This window comes from Phaseolus vulgaris, chromosome 9 (genome assembly GCF_051622355.1).
Source record: "Phaseolus vulgaris cultivar YP4 chromosome 9, ASM5162235v1, whole genome shotgun sequence".
NCBI lineage: Eukaryota > Viridiplantae > Streptophyta > Magnoliopsida > Fabales > Fabaceae > Phaseolus > Phaseolus vulgaris.
Genome location: NC_143506.1, coordinates 31,268,635 through 31,288,876, shown reverse-complemented (window position 1 = coordinate 31,288,876; position 20,242 = coordinate 31,268,635). Strand labels below are relative to the sequence as shown.

The 20,242-nt window shown below is 31.2% G+C and overlaps 1 protein-coding gene across 1 annotated transcript; it reads left to right on the top strand.

Moving 5' to 3' along the window:
* Nucleotides 1-9,013: 9,013 nt before the first annotated feature.
* LOC137822687 (chaperone protein ClpB1-like) lies at nt 9,014-13,196 on the top strand. Its single transcript, XM_090295927.1, has 7 exons — nt 9,014-9,201; nt 9,296-9,789; nt 10,178-10,806; nt 11,122-11,303; nt 11,395-12,297; nt 12,381-12,578; nt 12,666-13,196. Exons 3-7 carry the CDS (start codon nt 10,374-10,376, stop codon nt 12,972-12,974), a joined length of 2,025 nt encoding a protein of 674 aa, XP_090152053.1. The 5' UTR covers nt 9,014-9,201; nt 9,296-9,789; nt 10,178-10,373; the 3' UTR covers nt 12,975-13,196.
* The last annotated feature ends 7,046 nt before the right edge of the window (nt 13,197-20,242 follow it).

Sequence of the window (20,242 nt, the reverse complement as noted above, 5' to 3'; positions counted from 1 at the left end):
TGAAAGGCGTGATAAAGAACAATTTGTATTACTATCAAGGTAGTACAGTGGTGGGGACAGTAGCGGCAGAAACTTCTAGCTCTAAGAAGGATGCTGAGGCAACGAAGTTGTGGCATATGAGGTTGGGACATGCTGGAGAGAAATCCTTGCAAATTCTTACCAAGCAGGGATTGTTGAAAGGTACGAAGGCTTGCAAACTTGAATTTTGTGAGCATTGTGTTCTGGGAAAACAACGAAGAGTGAAGTTTGGCACTGCAATTCACAATACCAAGGGTATTCTGGATTATGTGCATTCAGATGTGTGAGGACCTGCCAAGACTCCGTCAATCGGAGGTAGGCATTATTTTGTCACTTTTGTGGATGATTTTTCCAGGAGAGTTTGGGTGTTTACTATGAAGAACAAAAATGATGTGCTTGAAATTTTCCTTAAGTGGAAAGCTGAAGTTGAAAACCAGACAGGAAGGAAGATTAAGGTTCTCCGAACAGACAATGGAGGAGAATACAAGAGTGATCCGTTCCTGAAGGTATGTCAAGATTGTGGCATAGTTCGGCACTTCACTGTTAGAAAAACACCACAGCAGAATGGGGTGTCGGAGCGTATGAACAAGATACTTGTGGAGAAAGTTCGTTGTATGTTGTCTAATGCTGAGTTAGGCAGAGAGTTTTGGGCTGAGGCTGTGACATACGCTCAACATCTCGTCAATCGTTTGCCATCATCTGCTATAGATGGCAAAACCCCGTTAGAGGTATGGTCTGGAAAACCTGCAACTGATTATGATTCTTTGCATGTTTTTGGTTCTATTGCATATTATCATGTGATTGAATCAAAGTTGGATCCACGGGCAAAGAAGGCTCTTTTCATGGGCTTTAGTCCTGGAGTGAAGGGATACCGTTTGTGGTGTCTAGAGGCAAAGAAGACGATTATCAGCAGGGATGTTACCTTTGATGAATCTGCCATGTTAAAGAAGGTAAATCCAGAAGGAGCTGATAGTACTCCACAACAGGTGGAGTGTGTTCGGAAGCAGGTGGAGTTTGAGCCGACAGTGGTGATCCCAACACGAAATACCACAAGTGACTCTCCTATGGCAGAAGAAGAGTCAGATGAGGAAGAGGTTCCTACCCAAGAATCTCAACAACAATCAGCGCCAATTGCAATTAGAAGACAAAGACGAGATATTCAGAAGCCTGCTCGTTTCATGGATATGGTTGCCTATGCACTTCCAGTTGTTGATGACATTCCATCCACTTACCCAAAAGCCATTTTGAGTTCAGAGAGTGGTAATTGGGCGGGTGCGATGGAAGAGGAGATGCAGTCTTTGAAGAAGAACAAGACGTGGAAGTTGGCACAATTACCAAAAGGTAAGAAGGCAATTGGGTGCAAATGGGTATTTGCAAAGAAAGAAGAATTTTCTAATAAAGAAGATGTTCGCTACAAGGCAAGGTGGTTACAAGGGCCAAGTTTGAATATTGTTTAGACTTGGTTAATATTTTGCACATTTGAAGTTGGCGCCCGGAGGCGCAAATTTGAAGCACTGTAAAGTTTGTTTTTTGTTATGTTGTGAGAAGATTTGTTTTAGGTGGGACTTGAAATTAAGCCAAGGTGGAGATTTGTTGATTTTGGCTTAATCCCAAGTCCCACATCGGTGGGTTCATTGTTTGGGAAGGAGGTTTGAGGGTTATAAATTAAACTCTTCTCCTTCACTGTTATATATCCCAATTTGTAATATCTTCTCTCATAATAATAAAAGGGAGTTGTTTTTGCTGTGCTCGGAGATTAGGCTAAACAGGCCGAACTCCGTTAACAATTTTCGGGTGTGTTTTTTCCTCTTTATCTCTTTTATTATTCCGCTTTATTTATTCAATATTATTTGTCGGGTAGCTCTGTTAGGGTTTTGTTTTAGTGGGAAAATTACCCGTTTTTCCCAACACCCTAACCATTCTCATTCTCGTTATGTTCCCTTTCTATTATCACTGCAACCTTTCTCTTATCACTCTCACTGAAAACCCTTCATATTCTCACTGCAAACCCTCTTCTTATTCTTACTGGAAACCCTTCTTCTCAATCTTACCGCTAACGTTCTCACCATCATTATTCTCAGCATCACTGCAAACCATATCACCCCTCTGACTCTTTCCACTGCAATTTTTGGTCGCCATTACCGTCTCAATTGTTGGTTTGTTGTCACAACAGGTATGTGGAATGATTTTTTTTTTCTTCTGCAAAGTTATGTTTTTGGGTGTATTTCCTTTACCGAATATGATTTTGAAGTTCCTAATTTCGAAACCCTTACCGCCAATTCTTTTATTCTTGATTTCCAAACCCTCTATATTTAACCTCATCATCACGACCTTTGGAAATAAGCACCTCGCTACTAAGGTAAGAACTTATTGACATTTTTTTTCTTTAAAGTTGTGTGATTTGTGTGGTAAGAATATTCCACGAAGAAAAAATTTCGATTTTTGTGGTTTCATATGTCATTTTTACTTCTTCTGCCATCTCTTTATTGTGAGTGGTGTTTTAATAAGAAATAGGGATTTAATATTTTTATTGTCGTTATCAATTTTAAGGTTATATTGTGGTTTGGTTTTTATTCAGATAATAGTGGGTTGCTGTTACGCTTTATTATCCAAAAAGATCTAACATATCTAAAATAGAAAAAGAGTTTGGTGTAAAATTTGAACACACATTTGCCTCTCGGCCTGATGATTGTCAAAGTTGTTGGTGGGGAAGCTGCTGAAATTATTATCCAAGTTTCTTATAGGTATGCTTGTAATTTGCTAACTTTGTTAATGTGTTTGGTGTTATTGTTTGTTGTTAACATATATCATAAATGCACTGTGATTCCTGATCTAAATTGGGAATTTTCTTCTCAATAAGTAATCTTTAATATATGATGATGAATTATTTTGCATTAACTCAAGCATGCATGAGAATTCTCCAATCCAATGCTCCATTCACTTCTCTCTTCATGTTTTTTCCCCTGCATGTGTTGGGTTCATGGACACATGTATAATACTTTTTTAATTGATAATAAGAAAATAGCATTAAATTGCTACAATCAAGACCACACAAAAGTTTAACCATAAAGAAAAAATCAACACATTGTTAACAACTATATTCACCCTACATTTCATACACTACTGCATAACTTTTGCAAAAAGTAAAGCCTTGGGTGCAATTTGTGAATGAATATAATACCAGTGATTTCCTATTCTTGCACTATATCTTTCCTCTTTTCACTCCTCCTTGACCTTAGAAGAAATTCCTTTGGATACTCCTAATCTTCTTCTTAATCAAGATTGGTATTTAGAGATAAGTAGAAAAGTGAAAAAAGACACTCCATTAGAAATATGTATTCTACCATCAAAGAATAGGTCTACCCATTTCATCTTCAGAATATTTCATTGATTTTTTCTAACACCAATTCCCACAAATGATTCTTCCTCGGATACCTTTTATTAACGTGCCCAAATTAAAAAAAAAATAATTTAATCGGCTTAGAATTTAGTATAATTGTCTAACCTTTTAATATGTTACTATGTACTCTTATCCCACCTCCAAATTTAGTTTCGAAAAAAATTACTTTAAAACTGGAGATAAATTCAAATTAATGTAGTCAACTTCTAATAATATATTAACTTTTATTCTTAATTTGACACTAATTATTCTTTCTATTAATTTATTTATGAAGAAAGTATGTTTGTTCTAGTAAAAACAATTTAAAATGACTCATCTCTCTTCCATAATAGTTAGTCGAAGTTTCATATGTTTTAAAACAAATTAAGAAATATAATAAAAATGATACTTTTTTTAAAATAACTTTTTTACAAAGAGATTAATTTATAAGAGAAACAGAGAAGAAGAAACAAATTTAAGAAGCTAAAAACAATGACTTTGTATTATTTCAAAAGTATATTTATAGAGTACAACAAAACTGTATACTTAACATAATTAATTGAATAAATCAAAGTATAAAAAAATCAATTCATAATTAAATAAAATAAATTATCAATTAAATTCATTTTTTTAAAGGTTAAACGACATTCATTTAGGGGCAGATGAAGTATTTATTAGTGTTCTAAATCTGCAAAATCTTTAACCTGTTGTAAGTACGAAAAGAGGTAATGACCTAATATTTTTTGTGCTTATTTCTCTCTTGCCCTAAATATCTTTGATATTTTTCTCGAATGGATTTATGCTTACCATTCTTGTTCCTTTCTTTTTTTAGCGATAATTTAGTGCCTGAAGAGAAGGTGGAGGTTGTGAAAGGTCTTTCACTCACTACTGATGGAAATTGTGCTATTTTTTTTAGCAGCGAAAGATTTAGATACATATTTTAGTGGTAAAGTTTCACTTGATTATTGAATTGGAATTTTGATTGCATTTAAAATTTCACATAACTATTGACTTAGGATTTCAGTCATTTCACTATAGTATGAGAATACATTTCTACATATTTTGGTCATGTTTTTCATTAAATCACATTTGTTCTCCAGTTCAGGAAAATGCAGCTAAGCTAATGTAAGTATAAAGGTTTTGAAGACCTTGCCCCGTTTGTAACAGAGAGAACAATCAAGAGGTAGTAGATTTGGTGACGGTGGTGGTAACAGGTTTGGAAGAGGTGGATGAGGCAGGAACGCTAGATTTTCAAATGATAGGTTTTCCAATGGTGGTGGAAGAGGATCGAGTGTTGAAAGCAAAACCGATTAAAGATGAACATGTTGTAATAGTTTGAATGTTATGATGATATTTAAAAATATTTTGTGTGTTTTATTTATTTTTGAACAATTATGTATCAACTTGTTCTAATTTTTAATGCAATGAGTGAATGCTTATAACTTTATATAGTATTTCATTTTAAGAGTATTTATTTTTTATTATGAAAATATATTTATTAAATGGTATTATAATTAATTAGTTTATGTTATGATTTAATTATATTATGAAATTTAATTGTGTACTGAAATTTAATTATAATATGAAATTAAGTTATATTATGAAATAAAATTATAAAGCATAATTGAATAAATTATTAAAAATTATAAAAATAAAAATAAATATTTAATACTTGAATTATAACCGTTGTAATGACTATTATTAATGTCATACTATACCATATTAAGTGGCGTTTAAATCTGTCGTTATTTACATTAAAATTGGTTTATTCAGTTTCAAAATTATGACATTTATAACTGACATAATTTCACGCTTAAAACCGTCACTTTATATAATGTATTATATGGTGTTTGCTACAGCAGTTCGTAATTGACTGCCATATTATACTTTGTGGTGGCCAGATCTGTGGCGATACGCAGTATCGCCACACACGTATATTGTGGCGGTTATAAACGTTACGTTATACGAAAATAACCGCCACCACATACACATTTTTTGGTAGTGGAAAGAGAAAAAAAAAGGATGTGGAAATTAAAAAATAAATTTTTTTTGAAAAAAATAAATCACATCATAAAAAAAATTGTTATTAATAAATAATCCTTTTAAGCTTCTCAAAATAATAATAAAGTTGCCTTTTATACATGTAGGTTTTGAAAAAAAATCATGCAAGGAAGAGGAAGAAGTTGAGTATCACGAAAAGGATACTAAATACATCATGAAATACTAAATATTTCTAAATACCAACTCTTATCAAAGTTGACGAAGATACATGAGATGAATAAAAATAAAAGGATGAAAATTTAATTTTTATAAAATTTTGGATTATAACATAGATTATTTACTTAATTGAAATAATGAACATTCATATAATATAAACAAGAATTATTTAAAAATAAACTTTTGAAAATAGAAATAAAAGTTTTAAAAAATTCCTTTTAAATTGTGAAACTGATTATATTTAAGATTTATTTTTAAATCATAAAAGTGATTATATATTTTTTATTTATTGAAAGAAGAAAAGAAACATTAAATTTTGAAATAAAGTACACAAATAAAATTAATTATAGAGGATTTTGCACTAAAATGGTATATTTGATTGGTTTATTATCAGAATATACATAAGAAAGTGGTTATTGAACTTAGTAAACTTCAAGCCTTAAAAAGTGAGTCATGTTAGCTAAGTAAACATGGTAGATATTGTTTTCCTAAACAATATAAATTAAGATGTAATTCTGTTTTTTGATATTTGAGGTTAAGTCACATCTTTTCCTTTTGGTTATAGATATTAGATCTTAATATGACAATGAAAAATCCAAACTCGAATACTACACATCAGACCCATTCAAATAGATAATCTCACTTACTAAATAACATAAATACATTATAATATTAAGATATGTTAATTGTGACATTTTTAACACAAATAATGATATATTGTATTCAATTTGTTCGTTGTAGAAGTTTCACTGCAACCTCATTTAACTCATTCATCTTTTGTTGACTCACAATTTAAGATATAAGGAGTTTCATTCATGCTAGTCAACATATCCATTTTGTTTGATATTTTTCTCCAAAGTTGATCATCCATTTATGTCAAACATAATCACCATTTCAACTTTCCAACATATAATCATTTATGTCCATGCATAATCATTTATGCCAAAGTAGTATTGTTTTCTAGATTACCAATTCTAAAACTTGAAATTTGTTTACGAATTACACAATTTGGAATAATTTTTTTTTATTTCTACATTCACCAATCCATTTCAAGAATTAAGTTAGAAGTTATGCAATCTAAGATGAAATATTTGGTCTTATAGATTATACAATCTAAAACTATAATTTTCTATTATAAATTGTTCAATCTAGAAGTCTTTCAAACTGCACACAAAAGCAAATAAAAAACCTGACCCATCGTTGTTTGAATGAATTGATGAAAAGAATACTTACTAAGGGACCTACCCAACTTCAACTTCAATAAAATCTTGATTCCCAATAATATCCATTGCAAAAAGAAATGTCAAAAGCACAAGTTGAAGTGCCCAACACAAATATGGAGTTTGGAACTTCAAAGAGATATAAATAAAAAAACATAAAATAAATATTTAGAAAGAGGAGTGTAGGAGGAAATACTGTATGTAGAACAAAACATAATATTTGTTTTCATTAGATATGTGATAGCTCGATCCAAAAAAAATTCAACATAAAATGAATTGGATTGTAAGTAGCTAGAATTTTAAAACGATACGAAATGAAAAATTACTTTTTGCACCTCATGGTTTCTTCATGCACCTCCATGAAGGTGTCGGAAATGTCTACAAAGCCTATGCTTGGATTATGAAATTTAGAAACATTTTTTTGAATCTAGAAATGTATTCTGATATGTGTGATCTATAATACATTTTCAAATTCTTGGATTACATAATCTAAAAATTTATATAATGTAGAATACTTTTATGAATCTTTAAATGTAGTGTTATTTTAGATTATACAATGTATAATACATTTTTTAGTTTCATATTGTACAATTTAAAATTAACTTGTAAATTTTACAATTCTAAATATTTTCAATCTATGAATAGTTTAATCTTTTCATGTATATATAAAGTATTAAAATGTAAAGAGAAAACATGAAGATGGAAAATAAATAATAAGACGAACCTAGTTTAGGTAAGGAAAATCCATGTTTATTTACTAGACGTCACGATAACACTCCTAAACTCACTCCTAAACTCGATCCTAGTAGTTACTAGATTTCATATTTGTAATTGAAAAAAATATGTTCAATATTTCTATATTGTTAATCAATTAAAAATTATGCCAATATTCATACTCACTCACTCACTGTAAGTAATAGTTAAATATAATAAAAAAATGTAGTAATTAAAAAAATTAGTAACACCTTTTTATTAATCTCATTTTGATTTTTGTCTTAAATTTAATGTCAAAAATAAAAAAATAAACACCCATTATTAGCTCAATTCCTCATATAGCACTATTAAATTTTTTATTTCCCCATCTAATATCTTTTTGTTTTGATTTCCCTATCTAGCACAATTTCAAAAGATAAAAAAAAATAATAAATTTTAAAAAATTGATAATTTTAATTTTCTATGCATTAAAAAATTAAATATTTTTAATGTTTAAAATAGTTAAAAATATAATTAATAAATAAAGAAATGAGTTTTTACAAAATAAAAAAAAGTAATAAATTAAAATTATTTTTTTAAAGAATAAAGAAAATAAAAAATTAAACCCTACAACAACATAAAAGTTGAATTTATAAACATAAATTAGTATTTATTTTTATTATTATTGATGATGTAATCATGTTAATTTCATATAAAAAATATAGGACATAATTATAAAAAAATTAAAGTCAATTAGTATTATTTAGTAATGCACACATATAATATTGAAGTGTCTACCCTAAATGCAAAATCTTAAAAAAAAATGGAAATATTATACAAAAATAAATAAGTATAGAAAATAAAAACAACAATAATAAAAATAAAAATAAAAGTAAAATAAGATAAATACAAAAGAAAAGATAGAGAAATCAAAGATATTGAGTGTGACATACTTATTTAATATCGTCTTATATCTCTTATCTTTATCTTGTTTAGATTTATTTTTTATTTTTTTTATATCTTTGATCTTTATCTTATTTTGTTTTGCTTTTATTTTATATACTTTTTGTTTTTAGTTATTATTATTTTTTATGTCATTCTTTATTTATTTCTGTTTCTACTTTTATTTATTAATTATATTTCTAACTATTTTAAATATTAAAAATATTTAATTTTTTAATGCAATTAAAATTAAAATTATCAATTTTTTTAATTTACTATTTTTTTTACTTTTGAAATGATATTAGATAAGTAAATAAAAATAAAAAGATATTAAATAGAAAAATAAAAACAAAAAGAAACAAATAAAAATAAAAATTTAAATAGTGCGAGAAACTAAGTCCTTCTCATACTCAAATTTGGATAATTAATTAAAAAATAAATAAAAAGATGCCTAAATAGTATGGGAGATATTAACCGCTTAGAATAAAAACAAAAAAATGGAAGTCTGGGAGCTTCTTCTCGTAAGGAAGCTCTCAAACTTTTAAGAAAGGTCTTTTCAACTTCATAAATTGTCTGGTTCCTTTCTTCTTCACTTCATACATTGATCACCAAAAACTCTTTACTCCAAAACTCAAACCAATTCAAATTCAAATTCTGTTCGTTCGTTCTTTCACTATTCGTCTCTACATTCCCACAAGTCAAAGTTTTCATCCCACGATAAGAAGTCACGTAGTAATAATCTTCCATATTCTTATTCCAATAAATTATTATAATCATTATTATTGTCATTAATCTAATAACATGAATCGTCATTTTGATGATGCAGGCAAAGTGATGAATGCCGAGAAGTTTACGCACAAGACCAACGAGGCTCTCGTGAGTGCTCACGAAACGGCGGTGAGCAATGGCCACGCGCAGTTCACTCCTCTTCACCTCGCCTCATCTCTACTCTCCGACAGGGGTGGAATCTTCTTCCAAGTGTTATCTAACGTGGGCGGCGAGGAATCGGCGCGGGCGGCGGAGAGCGTGTTCAGCCAAACGCTGAAGAAACTGCCCTCGCAAACTCCTCCTCCGGACGAGGTTCCGGCAAGCACGAACCTCATGAAAGCCATGCGCAGAGCTCAGACTCTCCAGAAGACGCGTGGCGACACGCACCTGGCCGTCGACCAGCTCATCCTCGGCCTTCTGGGGGATTCTCAGATCGCGGAGTTGCTCAAGGAAGCCGGCGTGGAGGCATCGAATGTCAAATCGGAAGTCGAGAAGCTTCGCCGCAAGGATCGGAAGAAAGTGGTAAGCGCCACCGGTGACACAACCTTTAAGGTACTTCATTTAGCTTACATAATTTATTTAAGGAGAAATTCCTCTTGTCTCGTCGTTAAATGCTAAAAGACATGTTAGCCCAACTACATTTAATAAATGAGATTTTTGGTTTAAGTTTTCCGAATGAATAAACGCAATTGTAATTATAATTGAATATGCTTTGTAAAATGTGAGTTTAACTAGCTTGATAGGACGCATGATGATAATCCGATAATTTCTTATCGAAAATGTGATAATTCTTGAAAAGAAGTTATAATTTAGTAAACTTGTGAAATTCGAGTTGGACTAGTTTGATGAAACATTTGCTTACTCAAACAAACAAGGATCATGATCAAGCATTTAACAAGTTCAAATATATAACTCACCTAGTTTGTGTCTCTGTTTTCAGGCTTTGCTTACCTATGGAAGAGATCTTGTGGAACAAGCTGGGAAGCTCGACCCGGTTATTGGAAGGGATGAGGAAATACGAAGGATTGTGAGGATTTTATCTAGAAGGACGAAAAATAATCCGGTTTTGATTGGTGAACCGGGTGTTGGAAAAACTGCCGTGGTTGAAGGGTTGGTTCAGAGGATTGTTAAAGGGGATGTTCCTAGTAATCTTGCTGATGTTAGGCTCATTGCGTTGGACATGGTTTGAGGAGCGGTTGAAGGCAGTTTTGAAGGAGGTGGAAGAGGCTGAGGGGAAGGTTATTTTGTTCATCGATGAGATTCATTTGGTTCTTGGTGCTGGGAAAGTTGGGGGTTGCATGGATGCTGCAAATTTGTTTAAGCCTATGCTTGCGCGGGGTCAGTTGAGGTGCATTGGTGCCACCACACTCGACGAGTATAGGAAGTATGTGGAGAAGGATGCAGCCTTTGAGAGAAGGTTTCAGCAGGTGTATGTGGCGGAACCGAGTGTACTTGATACTGTAAGTATACTTCGTGGTTTGAAAGAAAAATACGAAGGTCACCATGGTGTAAGGATTCTTGATCGTGCTTTAGTTGTTGCGGCTCAATTGTCTAGTCGCTACATCACTGGTATGTGCTGTTCTGTTTTAGTATATTAATTTTGGTTATACTATTTGCTTGCTCTTCTAGTTATTTTCGTTGTAAGTTTTAGTCCTCGTATGAAGCTTAGTCTCTACATAGTTTTGGTTCTCATTGAAAGCTTCGTAAAGCTGCTACAAATGTTCCATAATTAAAACTTACAATTTTGTGGTATGTGAATTAAAACATAGAATATAGAGTACTATAGAACGATCGAATTAAGGTATTGGATAAAGTAAACGGAGTTTATATGTTTAAGTAAGTTATTTTAAATTATTAATATGGCTATTAATTTGGGTTGTATAGATCGTCATCTTCCAGACAAGGCAATTGATTTAGTTGATGAGGCTTGCGCGAATGTGAGAGTTCAACTTGATAGCCAGCCAGAGGAAATTGACAACCTTGAAAGGAAGAGAATGCAGTTAGAAGTGGAACTTCATGCTCTGGAGAAAGAGAAAGACAAAGACAGCAAAGCTCGTTTAGCAGAAGTAAGTGTTGATTATTTACATGCTAATTTGATATCGTTGTAATTTGGATTATTTTTGTTTTACAACGTTGTAATTCTATTTTTATGTTTAGGTGCGGAAAGAACTGGATGACCTGAGAGACAAGCTGCAACCTTTGATGATGAAGTACAAAAAGGAGAAGAATAGGATTGATGATATTCGACGACTAAAGCAAAAAAGGGAAGAGCTGAACTTCGCTCTTCTAGAGGCTGAGAGGCGATATGATCTTGCCAGAGCTGCGGATTTGCGGTATGGGGCAATTCAGGAGGTGGAATCTGCAATTCAAGAGCTTGAAGGGAACACTGAGGGGAATGTAATATTGACAGAAACTGTTGGACCTGAACACATTGCGGAGGTCGTGAGCCGCTGGACTGGCATACCAGTGACGAGACTTGGGCAAAATGATAAAGAAAGGTTGATTGGTCTTGGTGACAGATTGCACAATAGGGTTGTAGGGCAAGACCAAGCAGTTAATTGTGTAGCAGAGGCTGTGCTGAGATCAAGAGCCGGGCTTGGGAGACCTCAACAGCCAACGGGCTCCTTCCTGTTCTTGGGTCCAACTGGTGTTGGCAAGACCGAGCTTGCAAAGGCCCTCGCCGAGCAACTTTTTGACAATGAAAATCAGTTGGTGAGAATTGACATGTCTGAATACATGGAGCAACATTCTGTGTCACGCTTGATTGGTGCACCACCTGGGTATGTTGGACATGAAGAAGGTGGTCAGCTAACTGAAGCTGTAAGGCGAAGACCTTACAATGTGGTTCTGTTTGATGAAGTAGAAAAGGCACACATATCTGTGTTCAACACTCTCCTTCAAGTCTTGGATGATGGAAGGTTAACTGATGGCCAAGGCCGCACTGTGGACTTTAGAAACACAGTCATTATCATGACCTCTAACCTTGGGGCAGAGCACCTCCTTACTGGACTTTCAGGAAAATCTTCGATGCAAGTGGCTCGTGATAAAGTAATGCAGGAGGTATATTTCTTGGCACCATTTTTTATTTCGAACAGATTTTTGGTGTTTTTCTTTGTTGTGACTGCTGAATATGTCTTCAACAGGTGAGAAGACATTTTAGGCCAGAATTGTTGAACCGGCTTGATGAAATTGTCGTATTTGATCCTCTTTCGCACGAGCAACTAAGGAAGGTGGCAAGGTTACAAATGAAGGATGTTGCTTCTCGTCTTGCTGAGAGGGGAATTGCAATGGCAGTGACTGAAGCAGCTCTTGACTATATCCTTAGTGAGAGCTATGATCCGGTTGGTATCATTATCATGATATTGTAAACATTGTTTACCGTTCAACACAGAGTGTGAGTACTGAATAAGCTTTCTGTTATGTTTCAGGTTTATGGTGCCAGACCAATTAGGAGGTGGCTCGAGAGGAAGGTTGTGACGGAGCTTTCTAGAATGCTCGTGAAGGAAGAAATTGATGAGAACTCAACTGTTTACATTGATGCTGGTCCTGAGGGCAGCGAGCTAATTTACCGGGTGGAAAACAATGGAGGGATGGTTAATGCTGTAACTGGTCAGAAGTCTGATATTCTGATTCAGATCCCTAATGGATCACTACCAAGATCTGATGCTGCCCAGGCAGTAAAGAAGTTGAAGATTGAGCAAATGGATGAGGATGAAGATGGTGAAATGGAGATGTGAGTGCAGGTTCTTTTGAACATGTTTTTTTATACTCTTGCATCATCTCTAAGTTTTTGTGAATGGGAGTGATTGCAGGATGAGCATCCTTTTGTAAATATTTTTTGTAAGCTGATGTTTATTTTCCTTTTGAGCAACTTTTTTTCTGCATGAGGTTGTTGAAGGATGAATGGAATTTTGTTTTCAGAAATAAGCTAAATTATAAACGGAATGTTATTTTTGTAATCCTGATTTTCTACTCAAGCACTTTCTGCGCAAATTGCTAGTTCATACTTGTTTTTCTGAGGAATGTGATTTTAAGTATGGTCAGAAAATAGGTAAACAAGGAAGATTTGTTAAGAAAACCTCTCGATAGGAAGAGATACCTGATGTATGTGTTAGAAATTTAAAATTAATTTCTCTAAAAAAAATATATTATTTCTTTATTTAAGTTGATGAAGTTAAGAATGTGCGTTGAAATTCTCAAAATCGTGCAACATTTATATTATTTTACAAAATGCATATAATTAGAAATTTAATTATTTTGATTTCAATAAACATCCTCATACTACACACACGTATATATAATTAGTAATTCTAAAAAATCTACCATCAAAATGATTTAAAGAAAACACACTAAAATCAAATTAAACTCTAATCACACTTATTCAAATTCAAAATTCACAACATTACAATTCAATTATAAATTATACTAAGTTGTAAATATCATCAATACATAATAAAAATATATAAAAAAAGTTATAGTCATAATAAAAATATACAAAATTATAATAATTACACTAATTTGTTATCTAATATGAAAAATATTCATCATGTAAATGATTTATTTTTTCTATTTTTTAATGCACATAAAACACAAACTCGCCGACACGACCCCAGAATGATTAAAATTCAAAGTGATTTGGTATCGTTTGAAAACGATGAGAATGAAGAAAGGAATTGTGTGAAAGGTAAAGATTGAAGGTTATCAATGGAAGACTGAAGTAAAAGAAGAAGAAGACGTGGAAGCAGAATGGAGAGGAAGAGTGGAAGAAGTAAACAAACAAGTGATTAGAGGGAGGGTGAAAAACCAATACAAATATCACAAATTTTCTTTTCTTTCAGAACAAGATTATGAAGGGGGAAGTAGAGTGGAACAAAAGTGATAAAAGAATTAAAAAAAAAAGAGAAAAGAGTGATAAATTATGAAGATCTCATTTGTATTTTAATAGAATTTTTTTTTCTATTTTTAAAAGAAATGGTGCTTTTAGTATTAAGCTCTTTTTCTTATATATAAAAAATCAACGAAGTTTACATATAGATTTTCCTAAATTTTATAAAGCTTTAATATTCTGACATGTGTTTTTAAAAATGTCTAAACTAATAAAATTTTGTTTATAATTATTTAGTAGAAAAGTTCTAGTTAGTGTATGTGATTAATTGAGTTAGTGTGTGTATGTGTTAAATATTGTGAAAACTGTAAAATATAGAGTTAGAAAAATATATAAGAAGTGGGAACTGAATTGTGTATTTGAAGGATTTTGATGGAAACAATAAATATAATTTAATTGTGGCCTCACTGTGAGGAGGTTTTCGTAAATCAGCGTGAGATAAAGATAATTAAATATAATTTTGCATAGGCACTTTGATTGAATAGGCATTTGGATTTTTTTTTTGTACTCTTGATTTGGCACCTTTTTCAAATGATGTTGCTTCTTTTGGTTTTTCTTGGCCATTAATGTGTTGTCTTGATGCCCATGTTTGGCTTAGACTGTTTCTTCCTGCCCCTCCATATCTTCTTCTCCCACCTCCATATACAACATGAAAATACATTTTTATCCTTTTTGTGTCACTTTCATAAACTAGTTTTCGGATTATGTAATCCGGAATACATTTGAAAAAAAGACTTCTGGATTACATAATCCGGAAGCTAAATAAGACTTCTGGATTATGTAATCTGAAAAGTAATCATGCATCTGAAGAAAGGCTTCCGGATTACATAATCCGGAAGCTAATTATAAATTTGAAAAATGACTTCCAGATTACATAATCCGGAATTTTATAGAAGGGTATTTTTGGAAATTTAAAAATTTATGGAGGTGAGAGAAGAAGGTATGGAGGTGCAGGAAGAAACAGTCTTGGCTTAAATTGAAGGTTGGCCCAATTCTATTTACATTTCCTAATGGCTCGAAAAGTACAAACAATATTAAACTTCTAAAGTTATTTACTTTAGAAATTTTAGTAGTCTAATTTCGGAATAAATAGAGTCTTTCAATGTAACTTATTTTTCTTTAATTATTGTAGTTATGTTATAAGTTTAACATGAATTTACATAATTGATTCTTTATAACTCTTTTTTTAAGACTTTGAATAAATCATCTTTTTTGGATTAAGTTCTAATTGTCTTCGAGATAAAAATCTTTCTTATTAGTTAAATTAGATATTTCTTTTCAATTATTTTTTATCCTTGTGATGGGACATATGTTTTAGTTGTTTATCAATTTAGTTTTCTCATGATATTTCTTAACAAATTCATATTTTATATATTCATTTCTTAATACAAAAATGGTGTATTCAAGAGTGAAAGGAAACAAAGAGGAGTGATAAGGTTAAAACGACAAACAATTTTAAAAGAAAAAAGTTTGACAGTATTGTGAGCAACCTCATTATAAACAAATTCTACATGAAGAAGATACTCATTCCAAAACTTCTTGGATTTTCAAAGTACCTTTAATAATGTAGAAATTAATATATTTACTATTTCTATTTGTCAATTAGTTTATGGGTGACTAGTAGTTTCTGAGTGATTAGTAGTAGAAAATAGAAGTTTAGTTTCAAGTTTTTATGAAAAAATTATCCAAAAAAGACTTAGGAACTTAACATCCCCATATGACATTAAGATTTTGGGTAAACCTTCAATTTGGAAACTTATTTGAAAAAAATTCTGGAAACTTATCTAAAAAGAGGTGTTGAGATATGACTAACATCGTCTACTTTGTCACATGACATAAAATGAATCATATTAGGAAATCGAGCTTTACGAATGAACAATGAATAACACAAAAAGGAGAACAAAATGAAGAAAATTTAGAAATTGAGAGAAAAGAGAATGAAGAAACAATGTTTAAATTTGAAAATCTAACCAAATTAATTTAGTCTCTTTACCTATAGCTCATTTAATTTACATAGAAGTACTATAATCACATGGACTTAATTTTGGACTCTAATTAGGTCCATAATTTTAACTAAAACTAAGAAAGTCAAATTTGTATGGGTTTCGATATAAAAAAATAGTAACTCTGCCTACACTTCTAAAGATTGCAGAAAACAAAAGAAGAATCTAAATTCAACAAACCATGTGTTTATTTTGAAGCCTTGGAAATTTAGAATCAAATCCAACTAAAATTAGTCAAAAATAATAGTAAATAAAGGTTAAGTTGAAATACAAAATTAAAATAATTATGTATATCCAATTTATTACAACTTGAAGGAAATGATTTACGAAGTTCACTAAATTGAAGAAAAATCCATTGAATCATTGCATGGCGATCCAAGTGAAAGCCTCCCGAGATTAACATCCAAGCTTAGAAGGTCTTGAGATGATTTTTTTGAGTCTCCTTATTTGGAAAATGAAGTGATCTTGTGTACCATATAATGTGGTGGTACTGGTTCATTCATGATTTTGACAATCTGTTTGTGTGTAGATTAGATGCAGATCAACATGTCTTTGGTAGGTCATCTTTTTGCACGTGGCTTGTTGTAATTTTTCATTGATTTTTGAAGCTCTCACTTTCAAGGTTTCTTCCAGTAGATGACGAGATAATTTTATCTCTTATTATAGTCGTTCTTGCTCTTCCTGAGCCTCATCTACCCTTCTTTTAACTTTTGCATTATCTCGTTGAAAATCTCTTATAATGTTGAAGATTTGTTGTAAAGTAGAGGCATTCCCATCTTCCTCGGGTTGAACTGTTTGTCTTTGATTTCTCATGGTTTCTTTTGTGGGACTAGGAAATTTTTTACCTAGTCTTACAATGAAAGCTAAAATGTTTTGATTTAAAGTCTGATGGATTTTAAGCTAGAAGGTTCAAGTGTCCTCCTAAACCAAATTTATATTAATTTTATATGAAAATTTTTGTGAAGAAGAAGAAGGAGGAAAAGAAGAGGAAGAGGATGAGGAAGAAGAAGAAGAGAAAGAAGAAGAAAAATGGGGAGGAGGAGGAGTTGAAAGGGGAGAAGGAGGAGAATGCATAGAAGAAGGAGAAAAAGGAGGAAAAATGTTTTTTTTTTTAAATTTATAATGATAGTTTCAACAATTCATCTTAGAGAGATAAAATAAAAAATGATGAGCATTTTTACAAATTTCCAAGAGATCACACAAAATATTGTCTCTAAGAATAAAAATTTAACATCGTTTTCTTCTAGCACATCCCAATATACAAGTCAAATGAAATGTTTTAAGTGTTTTGAATTTGAGCATATTGCATTTAATTGTCCCAAGAAAACAACAACCATGATAACTAAAGAGGGAATAATCCATAATGAACAATATTATCCAAATAATTATGAGTCTTCGCCTTCATCTAGTTATAATGAATTTGGAGTTCCATATGAAGGCGATTTGTTGATGGTAAGGAGAATCTTTGGTCAAGTCCCCAAGTATTTTGACATTACTTAAAGATTTTTTTTTCATAGGTTAAATTTTTGTCAACGAAAAATTATGTTCCATGATTATATATGGAGGTATTTGTGCTAAAGTGGTTGGATTATCCACTATTTCTCCTACCAAACCCTACAAACTTTAGTGGTTGTGTAAAGAGTAAGAAATTGTAGTAAATAAACAAATTCACATTACCTTCTCTATTTGTGAACATGGGGATGAAGTTTGGCGTAATGTTGTGCCCATGGAAGAAACCCACAATATTTTGGAAAGATTTTACTTAATGACCTTACAAATAAATTTCTTTTAACTTGAAGTGGCACCAAGTCATACTCAAACCTCTATATATGAATGGGACCAAATAAAAGAAAAACAAAAAGAGAGAAAAAAAGATGTGAATGTTAAAAAAGAAATAATTTTTGAAAATTAAAGAAAAATTCATATCATAAAAAAAATGTTATTAATAAAATAATCCTTTCAAGTTTCTCAAAATAATTATAAAATCATCTCTTATAAATGAAGGTTTAGAAAAATAATCATGCAAAGAGAAAAAGGAGGAAGAAGTTGAATATCCAAGAAAAGGACATTAAATAAATCATGAAATACTAAATATTTCCAAATACCAACTCTTATAAAATTTTATGAAGATACATGATATAAATAAAAATTAAAGGATGAAAATTTTAATTTTTATAAAATTTTGAATTATAATACACTATTTACTTAATTGGAATAATGAACATGCATATAATATTAATTTAAAAATATACTTTTTGAAAATAGAAAGAAACGTTTAAAAAAATTTCTTTTCTAAATCGTAAAAGTGATTATATTTTAAAGACATGGGATGCTGGAATAGAAAATATAATCTTTGTATAAATAAATTGTTTTTATACATGTTCTTTTATTGAAAGAAGGAAAGAAACATTCAATTTTGAAATAGGTTATACAAATAAAATTAATTATGGAGGTTTTCACAGTGGTGCAATTTTGTTGGTTTATTACTATAATAGACCGAATTATTTTTCATACTTTAAGTAAGTTGTCTCATTGACATGATTTCGTTTGGAAGAAGTTGTGTTAGTGCAAGACGACTTCAAGTAACACAACAAAGTCATTGGTAAAATAAATTAGATTAAAAAATTGTAAAATTGAAGTTATGCATGCTATGCACAACTTTAGTTAGAATGTGTACTATGGTTTAATTGAATTCGGGCATGGGTGTCACGACTTTAATGTAAAAAAAAATAACTAAAGTCATGCATGGCTCTAATGACTTCAGTTGCTCTTATTTAACATTGAACCCTTGCACGACTTCAGTTGTGGTTCATACGTATTAGGTATTTGTGTTAATTCAATGGTTGTGTATAATCTAGCAAGTTAAAATAAGTAATAATTTATTTTAAATTTGCGTGTAATAATATTTAAAGTAAAGAGTGGATGCATTAAAAGTTTAGTTAGTGCTTGATTTTACAGTACTTTAATGAATTATGTTAAATATTATTTAATAACTATATTGTAGATTTAATGAGTATGTATATTGTAGAATTAATGTATATTGTGGTTTATATTGTTTTATTGAGTAAAAAAAGTATTAGTAAATAGAGTAAAATAAGAAGAAAATTATTACATTGAAAGTAAATGTGGACCATAACATTGTTGTTATTACATGAATGGAAACAAACTATTTATGAGACGTTGTATCACATGGTGGTCTTCTTCTCTGTCTTTGAAGTCATCATTTTGGATCATGTTTGGTATTAAAAGGTGGTGGTACTATACTATTATCACTATATTTTGATTGGTTGTCGTCAGGTGGATTATCAGATTTGTGTGAAGGCACTGATTATATTGGACGAATGCGATGGTGTCATTATGGAAGTACCAAACATGTTTGATGGACAAGAAAACATATTTTTGTTGCAATGGAAAAGAGTGTAAGTGGATGAAACCTCTTATTACGAAAATAGAGAAAACATGTTGTGGTGATAATTCATATATCTGATCATTTCGCTTGGTAGAGCAAAAGTCTAGGTGATAGTTATGAGGGGAGGGGGGGGGGTTTGGAATGAGGTTGTTTACTTTGTTGTCTGGTGTTGTGTTGATGGAAAATAATATGTTAGTTTATTTTGAATAAAAGTACAATAATATAGAAGAATTGTGAAATGAACTTACATCATCGTCAGACATATTCTAAAGGTGTTATGTAAAATATATTATGTCCAATGTACCATTGCATGTAGGGTGTATTATCACACAAGTGACTATTTATATGGGACTGAATTCCTTCAATTACATGGTTATGTTGGTGATTCTACATTACTATCCACCTTGTGTGCTATTGTGGCCAATATCGATCAATTATTCATTTCATGTTCTTTTTGTGCACCTGATCTAGATTTAATATGTCAGTTCGAATACTTTGGTGAAAGTCAATCTGTTGCACGACCTAATCAGCTCAATGAAGTTTAACTATTGCAAAACATATAAGAGGAAAAACTACCTGACTTACAGGAGAAATGTCAATAGTAATAATGTTGGTTATTATTTTATTATTATTAATTCTGATTTTATTATCTTAAACTATTTTTTCGTTATTATTGCATTAATGGTCAATTTACATACCTATCAGTAT

What these genes read in the sequence shown, in the direction of transcription:
- LOC137822687 (XM_090295927.1), top strand. Translation starts at nt 10,374, where the DNA reads ATGTTCCTAGTAATCTTGCTGATGTTAGGCTCATTGCGTTGGACATGG. An exon ending in GCAAAGCTCGTTTAGCAGAA is followed by an intron (nt 11,304 to 11,394) that starts GTAAGTGTTGAT and finishes TTTTATGTTTAG; the next exon opens with GTGCGGAAAGAACTGGATGA. An exon ending in TTAGTGAGAGCTATGATCCG is followed by an intron (nt 12,579 to 12,665) that starts GTTGGTATCATT and finishes GTTATGTTTCAG; the next exon opens with GTTTATGGTGCCAGACCAAT.